At 45.1% G+C, this 16,918-nt stretch overlaps 1 protein-coding gene across 1 annotated transcript; it reads left to right on the top strand.

The window, feature by feature from the left end:
• Positions 1-3,409: 3,409 nt before the first annotated feature.
• LOC144161936 (uncharacterized) lies at positions 3,410-16,918 on the top strand. Its single transcript, XM_077692493.1, has 4 exons — positions 3,410-3,617; positions 5,330-5,459; positions 11,985-12,173; positions 15,589-16,918. Exons 1-4 carry the CDS (start codon positions 3,612-3,614, stop codon positions 16,875-16,877), a joined length of 1,614 nt encoding a protein of 537 aa, XP_077548619.1. The 5' UTR covers positions 3,410-3,611; the 3' UTR covers positions 16,878-16,918.

The raw sequence follows: 16,918 nt of genomic DNA, 5'->3' as shown, positions 1-16,918 counted from the left end.
ACTACATGTGGTTGGGAGTGGCCTTCACGAAAGCCTAAGAAACTATATAGCATGTGCTGTGTCGCTGTCCCGAATACTCTTCGGAGAGGCGAGGCGCGTGCTTTCTACTGCGCTCAGAAGATTGGACAATCGACCACTTACAGTACAGACTATCCTAGGTCATGAGTCTCCACCATATACTTCACAGGAGACGACGAAAGCCCTTCTACGTTTTCTGAGCGCAACAAATTAGCAAGAAAGACAGTAGTGCCCAAAACGGGACTAGAGAGTGCGCCGTCCCACTCCTATTTCTTCCTCTTCGCCCGCCCTCTCTGTTATCCCCTGAACCCCATTCCCTCAGTGTAGGGTAGCAAACAGGGCTCTACACCAAGTTAACCTCCCGGCCTTTCCGTCCTTTCTTTCTTTCTCTCTCTCTCTTTCACACACTCCTTGGAAAAAGTGCTCCCATGAAAGAGACTTTTAAGTAAGAATTTTTGGCACTCATGGAAAGTTAGATTAAGTGGTACGGGAGCCTTTAGAGACACCAATTACAGAAAGGGAAATACGAAAATTTGTAGACTAGTAGAGTTCCGCCAACACTCCCGAGCCAGATGGTTAGAATGCCGAGTTTTGTATGGTATTTAAATTCGAGGCTTGCGCGTTCCTTTAATAGGTCTATGAAGAAGCCGTGAAGCTTCTTTCTGTTAAGTCTTGAAGGCACATCAGCCCAGATAAAGTCGATTGTAAGATATTTATGATGGCGTTGGCAAGAAGTCAGTAATCCAGCAATGAATTGGGCTACACCAGACGTGTGGGATAGGAGCGTGTACATATGTACCAATACGCACGTAATGAGGAGCACATTAGAGTGCTGTGATGCCTATGAAGGTCGTGTTTCACTGTTTCAACTAGACCTGGAGAAAGCATACCATAGAATGTCGCATGAAGTTATGACTGCGACATTAGAACACATAAATGTTGGCACCAGCATACTAGAAGGTCTCAAAATTGCGTATGCAAACTGCACAAAGCGTATTGTACTAAAAAAGGATTTAAGTTAAAATATTGAAGCTTGATTGATTGTAGGGTTTAACGCGCCGACGCAACGCAGGCGATGAGGCGCGCCGTAGTGGAGGGCTCCGGATTAGTTTTGACCACCTGGGTATCTTTAACGTGCGCCAAAATCTCGAACACACGGGCGTGTTCGCTTTTCACCTCCATCAGAAACGCGGCCGCCGCGGCCGGGAATCCAACCCGCGACCTCGTGCTCAGCATCTCATCGCCTTAGCCACTGAGACACCGCGGCGGGTGAAATATTGAAGCACGATCCTCTGTTAAGCAAGGTTGTCCATTGTCGCCGCTGCTTTTCTCTTTATGCCTAGAGCCCTTTTCTTTAAGTATATTTAATCACCAAAACATCAGGGGATTTACTCTTCAGTCAAGTCATGTTAAGGTCCTGACGTATGCAGATGATGTACCTATATTTTGTGATTACCAAGAAAGTGTCCACACAGCGGTGAAAATCACGGACCCTTTCTGCAAACAGATTGGTGCTGCTATCAACTCGGATAAGACTTTGGGATTATGGCCCAGAAAAGGGAGCAATGCGAAATTCGTTTTTGAAACATTAAATGGCCTTGGTGTGAGTCGCCGAGCAGGTACCTTGGCGTTTGCGTAGCTTGATCATTATCGTAAAGATTCGCAGTATTGGTAAGAAGAAACAGAGAAGGTGTGGGAAATGTGAACAAATGGCAAAGACGTGGTCTGTGTATGTTCGCACGAGCCTGCGTGTGCAATATTTTTTTGACCGCAATGGTATGATATGCTTTGCAGATAATAAGTAAGTTGCGTGTCAATGTGCAAAAGCTACACAAGGTATTCATGGAGTTTATTCGGTCGTCTAGCTGGGAGTGAACTAGTCGAACAAAGTTGTTTCGGTCGGCGAAAAGCGGAGGTCTCGGGATGTGTCATTTATATCAAAGCAAGTTGTGCCTAGTTTTTTTTTCCGTTCTTGCGTACGATCCACTCTTGCGTAGGATCCCTTCAGAATAAAAAATACGTTGCCCGAGCTTGTGGTATCCTGAAGTGATGTATTCTGCCCTTCTGTAAGAGGACACTTGCGGGAAGTTGTACTTTCTTTTCAATTTTATGAAGTACATTTTTCTAAATAATATTTGCGTTCAGTCGGTAAGAAATAATTGTATAAAGACCTAATTAACAATGTTCTCTCTATCCCACTGTACAGGTCCATGTACGGTAAATAAAAATGCTGGACGTACTTAGCAGGCTAAAAAAAATGGCTATAAAACCAGCCATGAAAACGTTTTTAAGCTGCATTGCAACACTCTACCAGCTGCAAGCTGGTTGGAGGAGAGAGAGAGAGAGAATAAACGTTTATTTAAATCATCAGGGGGGTTGTGCTGAAGCTTGAAGGAGGCGTCCTCAGTCCAGGATGCCTTGAGAGCGGGCAGCATCGACAGCCCTTTGAGCCAGCCGAAGCTGGTCGTCGAGGCTGGTGCTCGCCAAGGCGCTCTCCCAAAGCTCGACAGTGGAAAGTTGCAGGTTTGGAGGAATCAGTGGAGATTGGTCACATCCTCCGACCATATGGGGTAGCGTTTCGGGTTCTCCGCAAAATCGGCAAAGCGGGGAGTTCTGCCGGTCAAAAAGGTGAAGCCGGATAAGATGGGGAATGTATTAGTCTGGAGAGCACGTAAATGACGTTCGTGCTCTCGGGGTAGAGATTTGTTCGTGCAATAGACCACGAAGTGTATGCTATGTAAGAAACCTGAAACCATTGATCATGTATTCATTGATTGCTTGTATCCTATGTTTCATTAGGATATACTACAGCGAACACTCAATAACGGCAGTACCATCACGCCCCATGGAAATCGCTTTCTGCCAGTGCAATAGGACGTGATCGTGGTTCTGAGCCTCCATAGTATATGAAAAACAATAACGGCTACGAACCTCTCTCATGTGAATTCGCGAGCTGTGCGCGATTACTTCATTGAAAGTGTTGTGTGTATCGCACTCGGGATGTGTACCGCACTTAGGCAGAATTGCCTCAGTGGTGGCCAGTTCTCGATGAGTTAGTTGCTTTGAAAAAAAAAGAATTGATGTAAACGCGTCGGTAGCGAAATCACTGACACGTTATTTTACTGTTCGTGTTGATAACCTGTGTTATGCCTAAGCGTGCAATAAAGAAAAAAAATTCTGCAGAAATTCAGAGAATTATCTACTAATTCGTAGTGTTCTTATGCCTCTGACGCGGGCACGGAAATTTCCTTGACAGGTTGGAGGTACACTGCCTCGCAGTAAACAGAAAACACGGGAGGATGCACGTGCCTTGGCAACGGAAGTTCTCGTGAATTCAACCTCCATCGCATTTGCATCGGTGCGCTGTGAAGCAGTGTTGTTCGCCCTATTTTTGCCAGCTGTTGTACTCTGCTGAATTGCACCGTACGCATAGGCGCCCTTTTTTTTTGGTAGCAAGCAAATGGGTAAAATTGGCGGCAGTCTACATCGGTGGTTCTCACCTACGTAGACAACGTCCAGGTAAAGATCCCATGTATTATACGGTGCCTGGCTTTCTTTTCAGCTATTTCTCGGCATCAGAAGGGCCACGTTAGATGAAGGTAAGAATTTTTACCATTTTCTTTGGCTTGCAAATAGAACTTTAGCAGTAAGCACTTTTTCGTACAAAAAGATGAAAACAGACCATCGGCAAAGAAAGTTGGCCCTGCGTATGAATCACACCTTCATGACGACGCGTCGCTGCTGCAAAAGGTTTCATTACAGGATTGAAAAGTTGGATTTGGCATTGGGTATATGGCTCGTTTCTATTCTGCAACACACCTACGTCAGTGAGCGGGGGCTCTTGATAGATTAAGAGGGGCTATACAAAAAAAGATGCCCCTGCTTTAAATATTTAGATTGTTTTCTTGTAATTTTTTATGAATAACTAATCACACCCTACCGAAATTAGGGCAACTCTTAATAATTTTGCATCGAAGAGTCTGTAGGTAACAGTTAATTTGATAAAACTTTGATATCATTTCATGCTAGCCCTACGTATTGACCAACGTAAATTTGTATTGATACTTAATTCACTTACAGTTGATCGGCCCGAATTCCCTAGTAATACAGTCGGATGACGTTATAGCGAAGTGGTATCCGGACAGCAACATAGTTCGTCATAACCGATACTCTTTGTAACTGTAAGAGACCATCTGGCGCGCGAAAAATACTTCATACAAAAATGCATTTTTTAAGGCATCGAGCCCGTTTTAAACAAGGTAACGCTTACCTTTCTCCTTGTTGCATGTCAGTCTCAATAAACCTGAACATGAGAACGTGAAATTACAAGAGAACAAAGTTCACTTAAAAAAAAGTCCTGCGTCCTCATTTAACTTATGAAGGCTGTGGTCTTCGTCTGGTGGCTACTCACAGAGCCACCCGACGAAGGATGAAGTTTTCCACAGTGTCGAAGAACAAAAGGGCGTTTGTATACTTCTGCAGTTTAGGACTACGTGGGGTTTTTCCAATCAGCTTCTCAGCCTCCTGGACAAATATCTCTTCGTTATATCCGACATCACGTGGTGCTCTCGCGAATTATGTTTTGTTATAAAAAGAATAAGAGTGATTGAAAGTAAGCGTGACCAACCAAAGTTTGTATTTAGTTAGCTATAGCCGATAATTCTTTATATCAGTGTTCGTTATCATCATCATAATCACCAGCCTATCTACGCCCACTGCAGCGCAAAGGCCTCTCCCATTATTCTCCAATTATTGCGCTCGTGTGCTAACTGCGACCAATTTGTCCTCGCAAACTTCTTCATATCATCTGCCCACCTGACTTTCTGCCGCACCCTGCCACGCTTGCCTTCTCTAGGGATCCACTCTGTTGCCCTTAATGACCGACGGTTATCTTGCCTTCGCATTACATGCCCTGTCCACGTCCATTGCTTCTTCTTAATTTATACCAATATGTCCTTAACACGCGTTTGTTCCCTGACCCATTCAACTTTCTTCTTGTCCAACTGTAGTTCAACTGTAGTTGTGATATGGTTTATTTAGAAGGCGAAGGGACGGAGGCGATCAAGCAGTACGTAGGCGGTCCCTGCTCGAGAAGCGGAGGAAGCGTGGAAGCCAAGCTGGTCACGATCACGCTGAGCATCCGGCGCGCTCGATGCGCAGGCAATGTTCGGGTTCGGCTTAAATGCTCAGCCCCCGCTTGATTCCGTTGGCTGGAATCTCTCACCCTGATTAAATCATGAACGGGGCGCAAAATTGCACGAGTGTCATCATGCGCCCTGATTATCAACTAGAACTGTGTTTGTCATTCCAGGGAACAAACGGCTACCTGTCCAGAGGTTGTCAGGACGGGCAGCCTCTGATGACGACTTCAGTACACCCCTGCAGCACGTCACGTGCTCAGTGCCGCCGAATCACCTGGATTCTTCGTCGGGCGCTTCTGGGTCAGTAGGATCGAATACAGGTTGAAAACGTAAAGAAAAAATCTGATGGCTGTTTGCTACTTTCCTCTTATGCGGTTATGGCCTCCTTGCCTAGATAAATATACCACCCTGCCTCATTGCTACTTCCCTTTTAAGGAGTGGTGGCGTCCTTGACCAGATAAATCTACCACACTTTCACTCAATTTTGCATGCAAGTAAAATTTAATTTTGCTAAAATGCGTCTGGCCTCGTAATGTGCAGGGTTAAGTTTATAAAGTAATGGTTAACCACGACTAGTTTACCGAAAGCTGCCGTCTAATGCCAGTTTATTCAATACAGTGGATAAGGCGCTGCGCTGCTGAGTCCAAAGGCGGGAGTTAGATCCTGGCCGCGGTGGCTGCTTCGCAGGTGTAGGCGGGAAGCGAAAACGACCGTTGGTCGAGATTCCGGGGCACCTTAAAGATACCCAGGTGGTCCAAGTAATTCCGGAGCCCTCCAGTACAGCGCGCCTGATAGCCCACCTGTTGCTTAGAGGCGTCAAGCCCCAAAATCTGATTCTAGTTCATTCAATAGCAATGCAATATCAAAAATACGGCGTTCGTGCAGTTAATTTACCCCTCTGCGCTATTTGCGCTTTTGGGGCGTTAACACGAACTACGCACTGCTTTCATTTTCTCGACGATTTCCGATGAATTCGCCTCGCCGAGATTAGAACATGCCCTTCTTAGATACGGAGTTTTAATTGTAGAACGTAGTCTGACCGTACAGCGCCTCTTTAACGTGATCAACAAGCGGCTTTTCCACTCGAAGGAAAGACAATATGGTTTTCTATAACACGTCTGTAAAGCATTCTTCTTTCTTTGACGGCTCGTAACTTCCGTCTCAATCGAAGTAGAATAAGAGTGCCACATTATTATGAAACCAATAACTTGAAGCTGAAATTCGCAAGAAATACTTCCGCTGATCCCTCAGTTTTATTTGGTAGTAGGCGCTGCATAAGCTATTATCGTAGTGTGCTTTGAAATGAGGTGTATCAAACACCAAGGAATGACGACATCGCGAATTTCCAAAAGTCAATCAAGTCTGCTACCGTACCATACTATGCGGGAAAGTCCTGACCGATTTTTTTTTTCAATGTAAAGCTCTTTATTTTTCATAAACAAAGACTAATGGTACGGGGACAAAAGGTACACATAAGTACCTGACTGGGTCCCTGCTCCCTTTGAGACATCAGCAGCAGCACAAAGTTACAAGACGAGAAAAAAAAATCAGTACAACTGGTATCCGAGGAAACAAAAAAAAAACAAAAAAAATTCAAGCACTCGCAACACTTCGCGTAACAGTGTGACCATAACACAACATATCATCACACAATAACATATATATAAACTTACAAAGAACCGAAATTCAAAGCAAATTATTTATACACAAAAGAAAGGTACATATACAACACAGGATGCCAATAGCTAAATTTACTTATAAAATAAGTAAAAATACAGATCTTGCGAAACAGTATTCTCGTAATATTCGTTTAAAGGAATGTGGAGGACATTTAACACTGTAACAATTCAATTACGTTTACAGTAAAGCTCGCTTATATCGAACAACTCGATGATTGTAAAATAGTTTGATATAGCAAAAATTCGATATAGAAAATGGAGCAAAAAAAATTTACATGAGAGCAACCCTGTCGAGAGAGTCACGAGCTAACACTGAGCTCTTATCACCCTGCAGTTCACTATTGATAAGAGACTTTATCGGAAAGAAAAAAAATCATTTATTGGGGTGGAAGAACTGCGTGAGTGTAGCCTGTTTCTTGAAGCGCAACGCGTTGGTGGTGACTGCTCGCCCCCGGGTATCTAAACAGTCGGCAAGCACAAGACCGCTGCCCTGAATGGCACTGCAGTATCGCCGTAGCAGGGCCACGGCAGCGATGGCTTCGCTGGTGCTCGGAAGCGGTACGGAGTCCTTGGCGTTTTCGACAGAGCGGAGACAAGCATGTATACAAGCGAACAACGGCGAACGCAGCGAACCGAGCAAGTGCGGGCAGCGAGTGGCGCGGACTTGAAGATCGGTGACACCATAGCCCGCAGCGCGCTATCTGGCGCTTTCGGCGCCAACGGCGTGCATGCGTGGAGCTGGACTACTCTGCCACGGCGGGTTTGGACACGCTTGATCTCTCGCGGGAGTCGCAAGCGACACCTGCGTTACCGCTGAGCGCCGAAGTATTGCGGAAAGCCTGGCGCATGCCTAAGGAGAGCGAGAAATCCGGCTCGGGAGAGTTCGATATATCCATCGTGAGCAAGATCGCGTTCCATATAAATAGAATTAAATGCAGGTATTTTTTATCCGAAATATAGAAGTGTTCGATATAGTCAATATTTCGATATATCCTTGTTTGATATAAGCGGGCTTTATAAAATAAAATAATTACTCAATATTAAGCAATTGTGTGGGCGGCAAGAGCCTGTGCCGAAGAACAAACGCAGCACAACGTGTGGATGGAGATGCCTGGTAACCGTGTAAAGTAAGTAACCCTTAGTAGCAGAGTTTATAAACAGTGAAGGTGTCAGGCTGAGTTAAGACAGGACAGCCCACGCGAACTAGCTTTTCCCATAATATGTTTGGTGCACGCACTAGATATTCACGCGTGGAACGGATAAGTGGCTTTCATAAATACTGAAATACCAGCGCTAGGGAAAAGAACAAATAAATAAGGCAGCTACACTCAACGGGAATGCTATCAAGTGCGGAGCAGTGGTTCGGCAAAGGCGCTGTGGCGCTCTTCCTTGAGTTGTTTCAGTATCAGCCAGGTGTTGATGCCGAAACTAGTAAAGCGAGGAGGTGGAAGCCCCCGAAAGGCCAATAAAGGTACACCAGGCTTAATTTTCAATAACTTAGGGTAATTATTCGGTTAGTTCACGATAATCCTTATATTTCTTTTACTGTGTAATAATTTGCCGCCCAGCAACGGCAGCCTCCGTGGCAGCGCCGCTGCCCAAGGATCACCCCCAATAATTTGCATATGGTGAAGGTGTGCCTCTGTGGCGTAATGGTATAGACATCGGTTTCATAACGCGAAGGATCGTGGTTCGATCCCGACTAAGGAAAGCTGTGATCTTTCCGATTCCTCTGTTCGGGTACGTAACGAAGCGTGACAACGGTGGCTAGACACCCTGACCCCGAACGAGCTGCGACGACAAGCCGGGCCCTGAATGTACTCGCGCTTCAAATATTACTACGGTAGTTCGCTATGCGAATGGCCGCTACGTTGCGAAAAAAATTCCCTCGCACTTCCCCGAGGGGGAGAGTGTGTAAGTGCGAATGCACGGTTGTTGATTGCGCGATTACGGTGGATATTGTGATCTTGGAGTGGAGAGGAGGCGCCCAACACCCGCAGTCACTGAGCGGAGAGAAGAGGAGGAGAGTAGCGCCCGCCGTTACGGCGAGGGCTACACGAGCGCCCTCACGCGTCGGAATGCGGAGCGCCCGCTACGCGAGCGAGAGCTCTCCCGCCCGAAGTGGAGAGGAGGCGCCCAACACCCGCAGTCACTGAGCGGAGAGAGGAGGAGGAGAGTAGCGCGCGCCCATCTCCCCCCGTTGCTAGGGAAGACGAGGAGGAAGACGAGGAGCGCGCGCACCCGCAGCTGTTGCTATGCGGACGACGGCGGCGGACGATTCAGGCTCGCTTAAGAAGTGCATTCGCACTTAAAACCAAACAGACAACCCGAAGAAGTGCGAACTAGACTCGGGTGGTTACGAATGTAGTTTTTTTATAGCGACAGAAAGGCCCATTAAAACGTTATAGGAGAGGTTTGTGAAGCATCACATCGTGATTTGTGGAATCAAACGCTTTTGACACATCAAGAAAGAGCGAAAGGCAAATTCATTGTGATCACTGGCATTACAAAGTACTTCTGAAAGCTCATCGAATGCTTTATGCGCACTTCTACCAGCCATAAACCGATATTCGATAGAGGAACGGTCGTGGTGTTTTTCGGTGAATAAAGTCAATGTAAATACCAAATGTTTTTGTTGGACTAGGGCAATCGTTTTCTAAATAGATATGCCTCGCGATTGCTTTCGACACAATTTTGTACCCCTTTTGTATTAGGAAATCGAACGAGAGCATTTTTAAGCCTTGTGGCACCATTTCCGTTTCAATAACCTTCTTGATTATGGCAGGAATTACACATTTAAGTTTATGAAAATGGTTACAAAGTAAAACAGCGGATAAACCATCCAAACCTCACGAATTCAGCTGAGTAAATCCTGATAAGGTACACCCCATATCTGAGGCATGTTTAGCTGTTTTGCCTGGTAATGGATTAACGGTAGACCGTGTTTTGGCCAGTCTATTTCTACAATCACTAAACATGCTTCTTAAATATTCTGTTTTCTTTGAGCGAAGCACATCATTTGCTTTTCGGGGGGTTATTTTAAATGACATTCTCAAGTGGTCGTTTTCGGGTGAGCGTCTCCAACTAGCCCAAGCTCGTTCTGTTTCTGCTGTGCTGCAAACACCAAAGTATTCCTGTAAGGACAATTATTTTTCCTCTTTTTTAAAATCAGTACTCTCTTGGAAACTTCCAGGAATCGTAGTTAAATTGGCAACAAAGCAATCATAAAGATCACTGAGAGGAGTAGAAGCAAGAAAAAGGTTTCAAACAAACTTAGTTCTGCTACGTCTATTTTTCATTTTTCTGTAATTACTACGGAGTGGGGTTTGTTCCCATCAGCTACCACATTATTAAAATCAAGAAATACTCGTAATCGAACGAAAAAATTATGAGGGAATATTTGTTCAATAATAAAGGAAACCAATTTATCGTGTTCAAAGCGGACATTCACATGATCAGTTTATGATGAGGCTCCTGTCACTTCGAAGCTCGACACGGGTTGGGCTATCTATCGCGGCTGGAATTCTTTTGACTACCATGGTGTAAAATAATCAATAAGCAAGGATTGCTTATTTTGTGGTTGTTTGTTGATGTTGATGGTTGATGTTTACATCATAAAACATGCAACAGTAACCGGAGCGAATGCGTTTTTCATTTATTTCTTCGATAAAGCGTGGAGGATTAGGTTAGGAGGCCGGCAGATTGCAAGTAGTGTTACATCTGACGTTGTATTGGGAACATGTGAACATGAGGCATTCATTACAGGAAAAAAACTGCTCAAATGGACGGGACGGATGAAGAAGGAGAACAAGAAAGGCGTCCTTCTTCATCCGTCCCGCCCATTTGCGTCCGTTTCTATGCACCACCAGCCAGCCCAACAACAATTCCAGCCGTGTTGAAGCCCAGCTACTCTTCACCAATACGGAAACTCCGCCACCTGCCTCATTGCTCCATGCTGGTAACGACGACTGGTGGTTTTTGTTCTACGCGAGGTTTATTTCGCATAGAACGAAAATATGAACTCATCTTTTAGAATGTGCAAAATGTAGGAAAAGTCGTCTCCGTACTTGCGTAAACTTCGAATGTTAACATGAATAACTGTAAAAAACTTGCAGTAGGTAACAAGAATGTAATAAAAATTGAGAAACCTTTGAATAACAGGGAGTCTGGTGCCATGAAAGAATATGGTAGGCACGGTTACTTGTATGAGTTAAGAAAGCTGTATAAAGAAAGTTGCGGGCTTAACACGAATGGGAGGATCACCCTGTTTTTTCTTAAAACATGCGTGGGAGTTCTTTACCTAAACAAACTTAAAATTTTTTTCCGTCCCAGCCGTACGTGCAGCTAAATATAGCTCCCTGTTTTTGTTCGTCCCGTTTTCGGCGAAGAACACAACTGCAAGTTCACAGTTTTGAGAAGATTATCTGAGTTTTGAACGCTTATCCAACCAGATGGTCCGAACTTTGACCAAAGGGAACTTTACCAAAATAAGTGTCGTCTTATTGTCAAGAGGTGCCAACCTATCAACAGCAACAACGTCACTGGAAGAAAAAGGGGCACCAAGCTTTTCAGGAAAATATGAGAGTGGAATGTGGCAGGCAGATTTTTTTTCGTTGCGTGTTACGGGAAGGCCGTGAATTTCTATGTTTGCTAGTCGGCTGTATCGTTAAGAGTCGTTCAGGTCACTCAGAGGCTGTTCAGTAATTGAGACCTGTGAGGTGACAGAAACCCCAAGATCTTGCAGGTGTGTTGACGAAGCAGTTACAGCAGCGTCTTGAGCGCCATTCTCGGTCAACCTGCTGCCGTCTTTTGTTGAGAGGTTGCCTAGAGACAGCTGAACATCACTAACAACAGATTTCAGTATTTAAACTTGAGGTGTCAGCGTTAGAAGCTAATCAGTATTCACCTCCAGAAATGAGAGTGTCTCGGAATGTTCCATGCGAGACACAGGGACGCCTAGATTTTAAGTAATGTCAGCAAGTTGCTGAGACATGTTACGGGGTTGTGATTGCGACACGACTTGGCCTCGACACTGTTTGTGTTGGAGCCGCATGGCCTCGAGACTGTTCGTGTCAAAGCCGCTTGGCCTCGAGACTGTGTCGAAGCCGCTTGTCCTCGAGAAACACCTCTCTTTTTCGTGACGCAGGGCGACCCGTACGGCGGCTTCTGCTGTTTGCGAGCGTGATTTTAAGCACCGCTGGAATCCTATATATCTGGACACTGCCAGGTTATTCCACTACCATATTTACCAAGGCTGTTATTAGGACATCCGTGAAGTCCATGGAGTCAACGGCTTCTACGGGTCCAGTTACGACCACCGCCCCGGACTTGAGTTGTATGTAAACCACTATACTTGTATAGCCCTCAACGTGTTATAATAACGCGGAGACTTTATTGGCTGGAGACTCGCTCATGGACGAGTGAATTACGCACAGCGTGCAGGTATGAACCCTTCATGCTGTGGTCATAGGCGACGTAGGAATTCAATCAAACCCGAATATAACGAACTCTGATAGAAGGAATTACGCTTTATACCGAACATTCAAAGTTCTCCTGCCAGTATACATGTAAAATCTATTTTTATAACAAACTAAATATTAGACATATCGAACTCTGAGCGCGCGTGATCGTTCACCCAACGCCCGCCAATGCCCTTCTGCGGCGGCTGCGCCTAGCCTCCGGGCCGCCACGCTGCCCGTTCGCGCTTCCATGAAACGCAGCAGCGGAAGCAATCCGCGCATTTTGCCGGCTCCGCTTTGCAGCACTCCTATTCGGCAGCTGCCTGCTACGTTATCGAGTACGTGCGAGCAGCTCGAGACCTATCGCGCATTAGGAAAGAGAACAAAAACGGCCAGAACTGCTGTGCTGCTCACACGACCCCGATACTCCATACGTTGGCCACGTTTTTGTGCACTTGAATTGCATGCAGAGCTTCATAGCACGATGGCGTCAAGGCAGCGGCAAGCTCTGCCGAAATACAGGGAAGCGTGCTGGATTTCGTTGATATGAAGTCGCATTTCGAGAAAACGACTCGATTCTCACTGATGGTGCTAAACGTATTGTTCAGGCGAAAATCGGTGCTTACTGCACGTAGCTGTACATATCGCTGAAATGAATTTCTTTTGCAGTATATTACTATTCACAGCCAGTGGCATGGTCTTTCTTTCGTTGCCGCGTTTTCAAGCAACTGTCGACATTGTTTATAACGAATTTCATAGTGAAGTTCGTTATAATCGGGTTCGGTTACATCGAACTACTTCGTAGAGCGAACAAATCGCGTTGAATCACGCTGTTCGTTATAACCGGGTTTTACTTTAGTACGTTATGCTAGTTGAACTATTCGTGATGCAATTAAGCAAGTTTGGCGTTATAAGGAGAGTCGTAACGTTGGCTGTACCCTACGTCCCGTTTCATTGCGTGGTGGGGATCACCAACGTGCAATTAAAAAAATATGTGCAAGGTATTTGGACACGATGAAAGAAATAGTGTACTTCAATTTGCGAAAGAACACCAAGACTGAGAAGAGACGACGCAGCACAAAGCCTTGTGCACTGTCTGTTACCTCAGTCTTCACTTTTAAGCAAGGATGTACAGAACGGAATAGCAAGGCTGCCAAGCCTACGCACTTGAAAGAAAAGGCGGTGAGTTCTTCATATTCGAGTTTCGTGGAGGATTGTGGAGGATTGAGGATGGAGGAATGTACACGTGAATGATCTTATTTGTACCGATATCCGTGAGCAGTTTGTCTAATATGCTGACCGCAGGATCCTTTTTTTCTCCTCAAGACACGTTACCGACTTGTTCTGTGCTACAAATACTGCTCTAGATAAACTGCGCGGGTGGTCCGTAGGAAACTGTTTAAAAATTAACACAAAAAAGTGAAAAGCTATCGTGTTCCCGCCGAAACATGATCGTGTATCAGTTAGGGCAAAGCTTTATCTAGGTAATTATAAGATCGACCTAGAAAAGCAACGCGAAGCTTTGGGGGTGTTTGCTTTTAAATCGTATGAGCTGGGATGCACACATTCAACTGTTGACCAAAGAATTACTTTGTGGTGTGGCTGTACTGTACGGGTGTAGGCTTTTCTTCCCACTCAGTATCCAACTTCAAATTCACCACTGTATTTTATATCGCGTTTAAAGGATTGCACGTTAGTTTGGGGCACTGCCTCAAAAGAGAATAATACCACCCTATTGTTATTAGAGGAGAAGGCCGTTCGCAGCATTAACAACGTGCACTACCTTCATCCTACTCGAACACTTTTTGCACAGCATAAATTAATAAAAATCGATAATTTATATGATTACGGCCTGCTCTTCCAATAACACTTTTCTGTTGCTCTCTATCAGCAGTTCCTGAAACGATTATCTTGCCTAGCAATGCGGACCCAGATTTAGTTAACTCGCACGCCTTATATGTAGCTAGTACCATCTCCCCGAACGCATTACTTTTTATAAGCATTGCCACATAATATTCGCTCGATAATAAACAGAAACAGTACCGAAATTTTAAGGACGGAGGTTTACGCGACATGCCGTTCGTGATGCTTAGTTCAAGAGGTAAATGCCATTTAAATCGTTTTATTTACATATTTTGTCAGTGTGTTGTGTTTAACGCTTTCCGTAAGAAGTGTAAAGTGCGGAAAAAGTTTCGTCTGTCACTGACTGCTCCCCTTTTGTTGTAAAGCCAATGGTGCTGCTGCACAGATGTTTTTGTAAAAATAGATTTGCTATACCACGCGATTGCATAAACTACGTTGTTTTCAATTAACATTGTATGCATGTGTGTCGTCGAAGTCTCCATTGGGCCCCTTGGCCCCGTCAAGCTGCGTCTAGGAGCTTTTATGTCTGGGTGACCTTGAACATTGTATTGGTGAAAATAAGATTGATTTGATTTCGTTTGAAATTGATTTAAGTCGTGCGGTTGGTGGGCATTGGTCGTTGCATCGATGCCGTGTGGTTTGTATTTAAAACAAGTATTTGAAACGGACTGTTTCATACCCAAAGAGGTTTAACCGAAGTATTAAGGGGATGCCATTTTCTTCACGAAATTGCCAACGAGTCTATGTTTGTGCCTACAAGAGATATAAGCGGTCCGTTGAGCTCACAGAAAAAACCCTTCAGATTTTTAACAGCTTGGGCACAACACTGTTTCCTAAGCATGCGCTCGTCGGCAAGAAAGTAAAGTAGGGAAGAGACCAACATACAGTGAATGATATTAGAGTGTTAGAGGATGACATTCTTGCGCCATTCATAAATATTGAATTTAAAGTTATTTCACTTGACTTTACGAAGCAATTCTTCATCCGAGTTCAAAAAATAAATGCACAAACAACAGGTGCTCACCAGTAACATATTTTAAAACTATAAAAAAAGCGGTCGTTACTGCAGTAATATATTCATACCTCTACACAACACACGTCCATACACGTACACCAACAAGCACACCTACTTGTCTGTATGACCGCGCATTAATTAAAGTAAACTAAACTATGCAATAGAGGGAACTAGTCATTTCGGATAAATAAACAATATACTTTGTCAAGCAACAAGTATTAGTACACAACAAGAAATCATTTTTTACAGACAATATACTTACGTATGTACAGATCAAGCAATAGGATGAATGTTATCAAGGGTGATTGTAATTTTCAGGGAATAATAAATTTCTACCTTTCTTTTATCTCAACATTGTGTTCGTAATTTACGGGCCTTTTATGCAATTATTCCTCATTTTCTCTGTTGCACAGGGACGACTTGTCCAAGCCACCAGGAACTGCGAACATCGCGGCATTTCGCCATGTGGGACAAAAGTCTGCTAAAAGAACTGCGCGGATGGAGTAGTGGTTTGCTAAAGATGGAGGAACAATCGTGGTATGCTCTCACGGATGGCATCCACGTGTTCTCCGCATTTCTCACTACTACCGTAGAGCACGCTATACACGTCGTAAGCCTCGTCCAGTTCCGCGACAGTAACGGAACGCCCATTGAACAGCCCTCGTTAGTTTGTGCAGTTCGTTCATCACGTGGAGTGACTGTGCACAAGGCGCGCATTCATCCGGTCTGGACATGGCTGGAGCCACGACTAAAGAGCGCATTCATTTTGTGTCCACCCTCCGCTGTCTCTGAAGGAGACGTAGAAGTGGCCATCACTGTGCAGGGATCTGAGAAGCGGTTGCCTGTCTGGATCCCAGTAAATCGCCCAACGGAAAAATCCCGGGAAAAGTGCTGCGCTGTGTGCGTCAGACCTACATTTGGTCCTATAGGTCTGTGGAAAGTCGCCGAGTTTATAGCGCACTACAGGCATATGGGTGCCCGTCACATTTACCTGTATGATTTGGAAATGTCGGACGACCTAAGGGTTCTGCTAGGCCACGTGCAGATGGCAGGGGTCGACGTCACTGTCGTGCCCTTCAAGCTCTTAGTTAAAAGTTCCGAGGTTCACGCAAATGGCCAGATGGCGGCGCTCTACGACTGCATGTTTCGATCAATGTCGAAGAGCGAATACATCATACATGTCGACCTAGACGAGCTGATAGTGCCCTTGCAGTATCCTAATATTTCGGCCCTGGTTTATGAAGCGGAAGGTACTTATGGGGCGGATGTTCTTGGAAGCATTGTGATGCGGAGCGCGTACTACTGCGCCGAGTATCCCCTCAGCCTGCTATCACGGCAAGATGGTCAAGCACCCCTCCGAACCAGAATGTTCAGTCTCCACACTCACCACGTGCCATTCTCCGATTCTACAAAGTACATAGGACGCACGAGAACCATCTGCCACGCAGGCGTACATGGCGTCGAGAAGCACTGCGGACGTTTCAAGAGAGTGCGCGTTCCTGTTTCGATGGCTGGGGTGAACCACTACAGAAGGTGCTGTGAGTTCTCTGGTGCTAACCCGATTAAGACAGTGGAACTCAATTTGTGGAACTTCAGCGAGTTGCTTTTAGATGACAGGGTTGAGGAGCGTGCTTCCTTGATCGAAAAGGAACTTGATATCATGGGTCTTGGTAAGGTGCTGCCGTCCTTGCGTGGCTCGTAATTGATTGATTTTTTTAATAAAACCATTGTTGAAGGTAAGCA

Source organism: Haemaphysalis longicornis, unplaced genomic scaffold (genome assembly GCF_048455015.1).
Source record: "Haemaphysalis longicornis isolate Haplotype H1 unplaced genomic scaffold, Haemaphysalis longicornis Haplotype H1 scaffold_12, whole genome shotgun sequence".
Classification (NCBI taxonomy): domain Eukaryota; kingdom Metazoa; phylum Arthropoda; class Arachnida; order Ixodida; family Ixodidae; genus Haemaphysalis; species Haemaphysalis longicornis.
The sequence above is the reverse complement of the archived record's forward strand: the minus strand, read 5'-3'. Positions and strand labels throughout refer to the sequence as shown.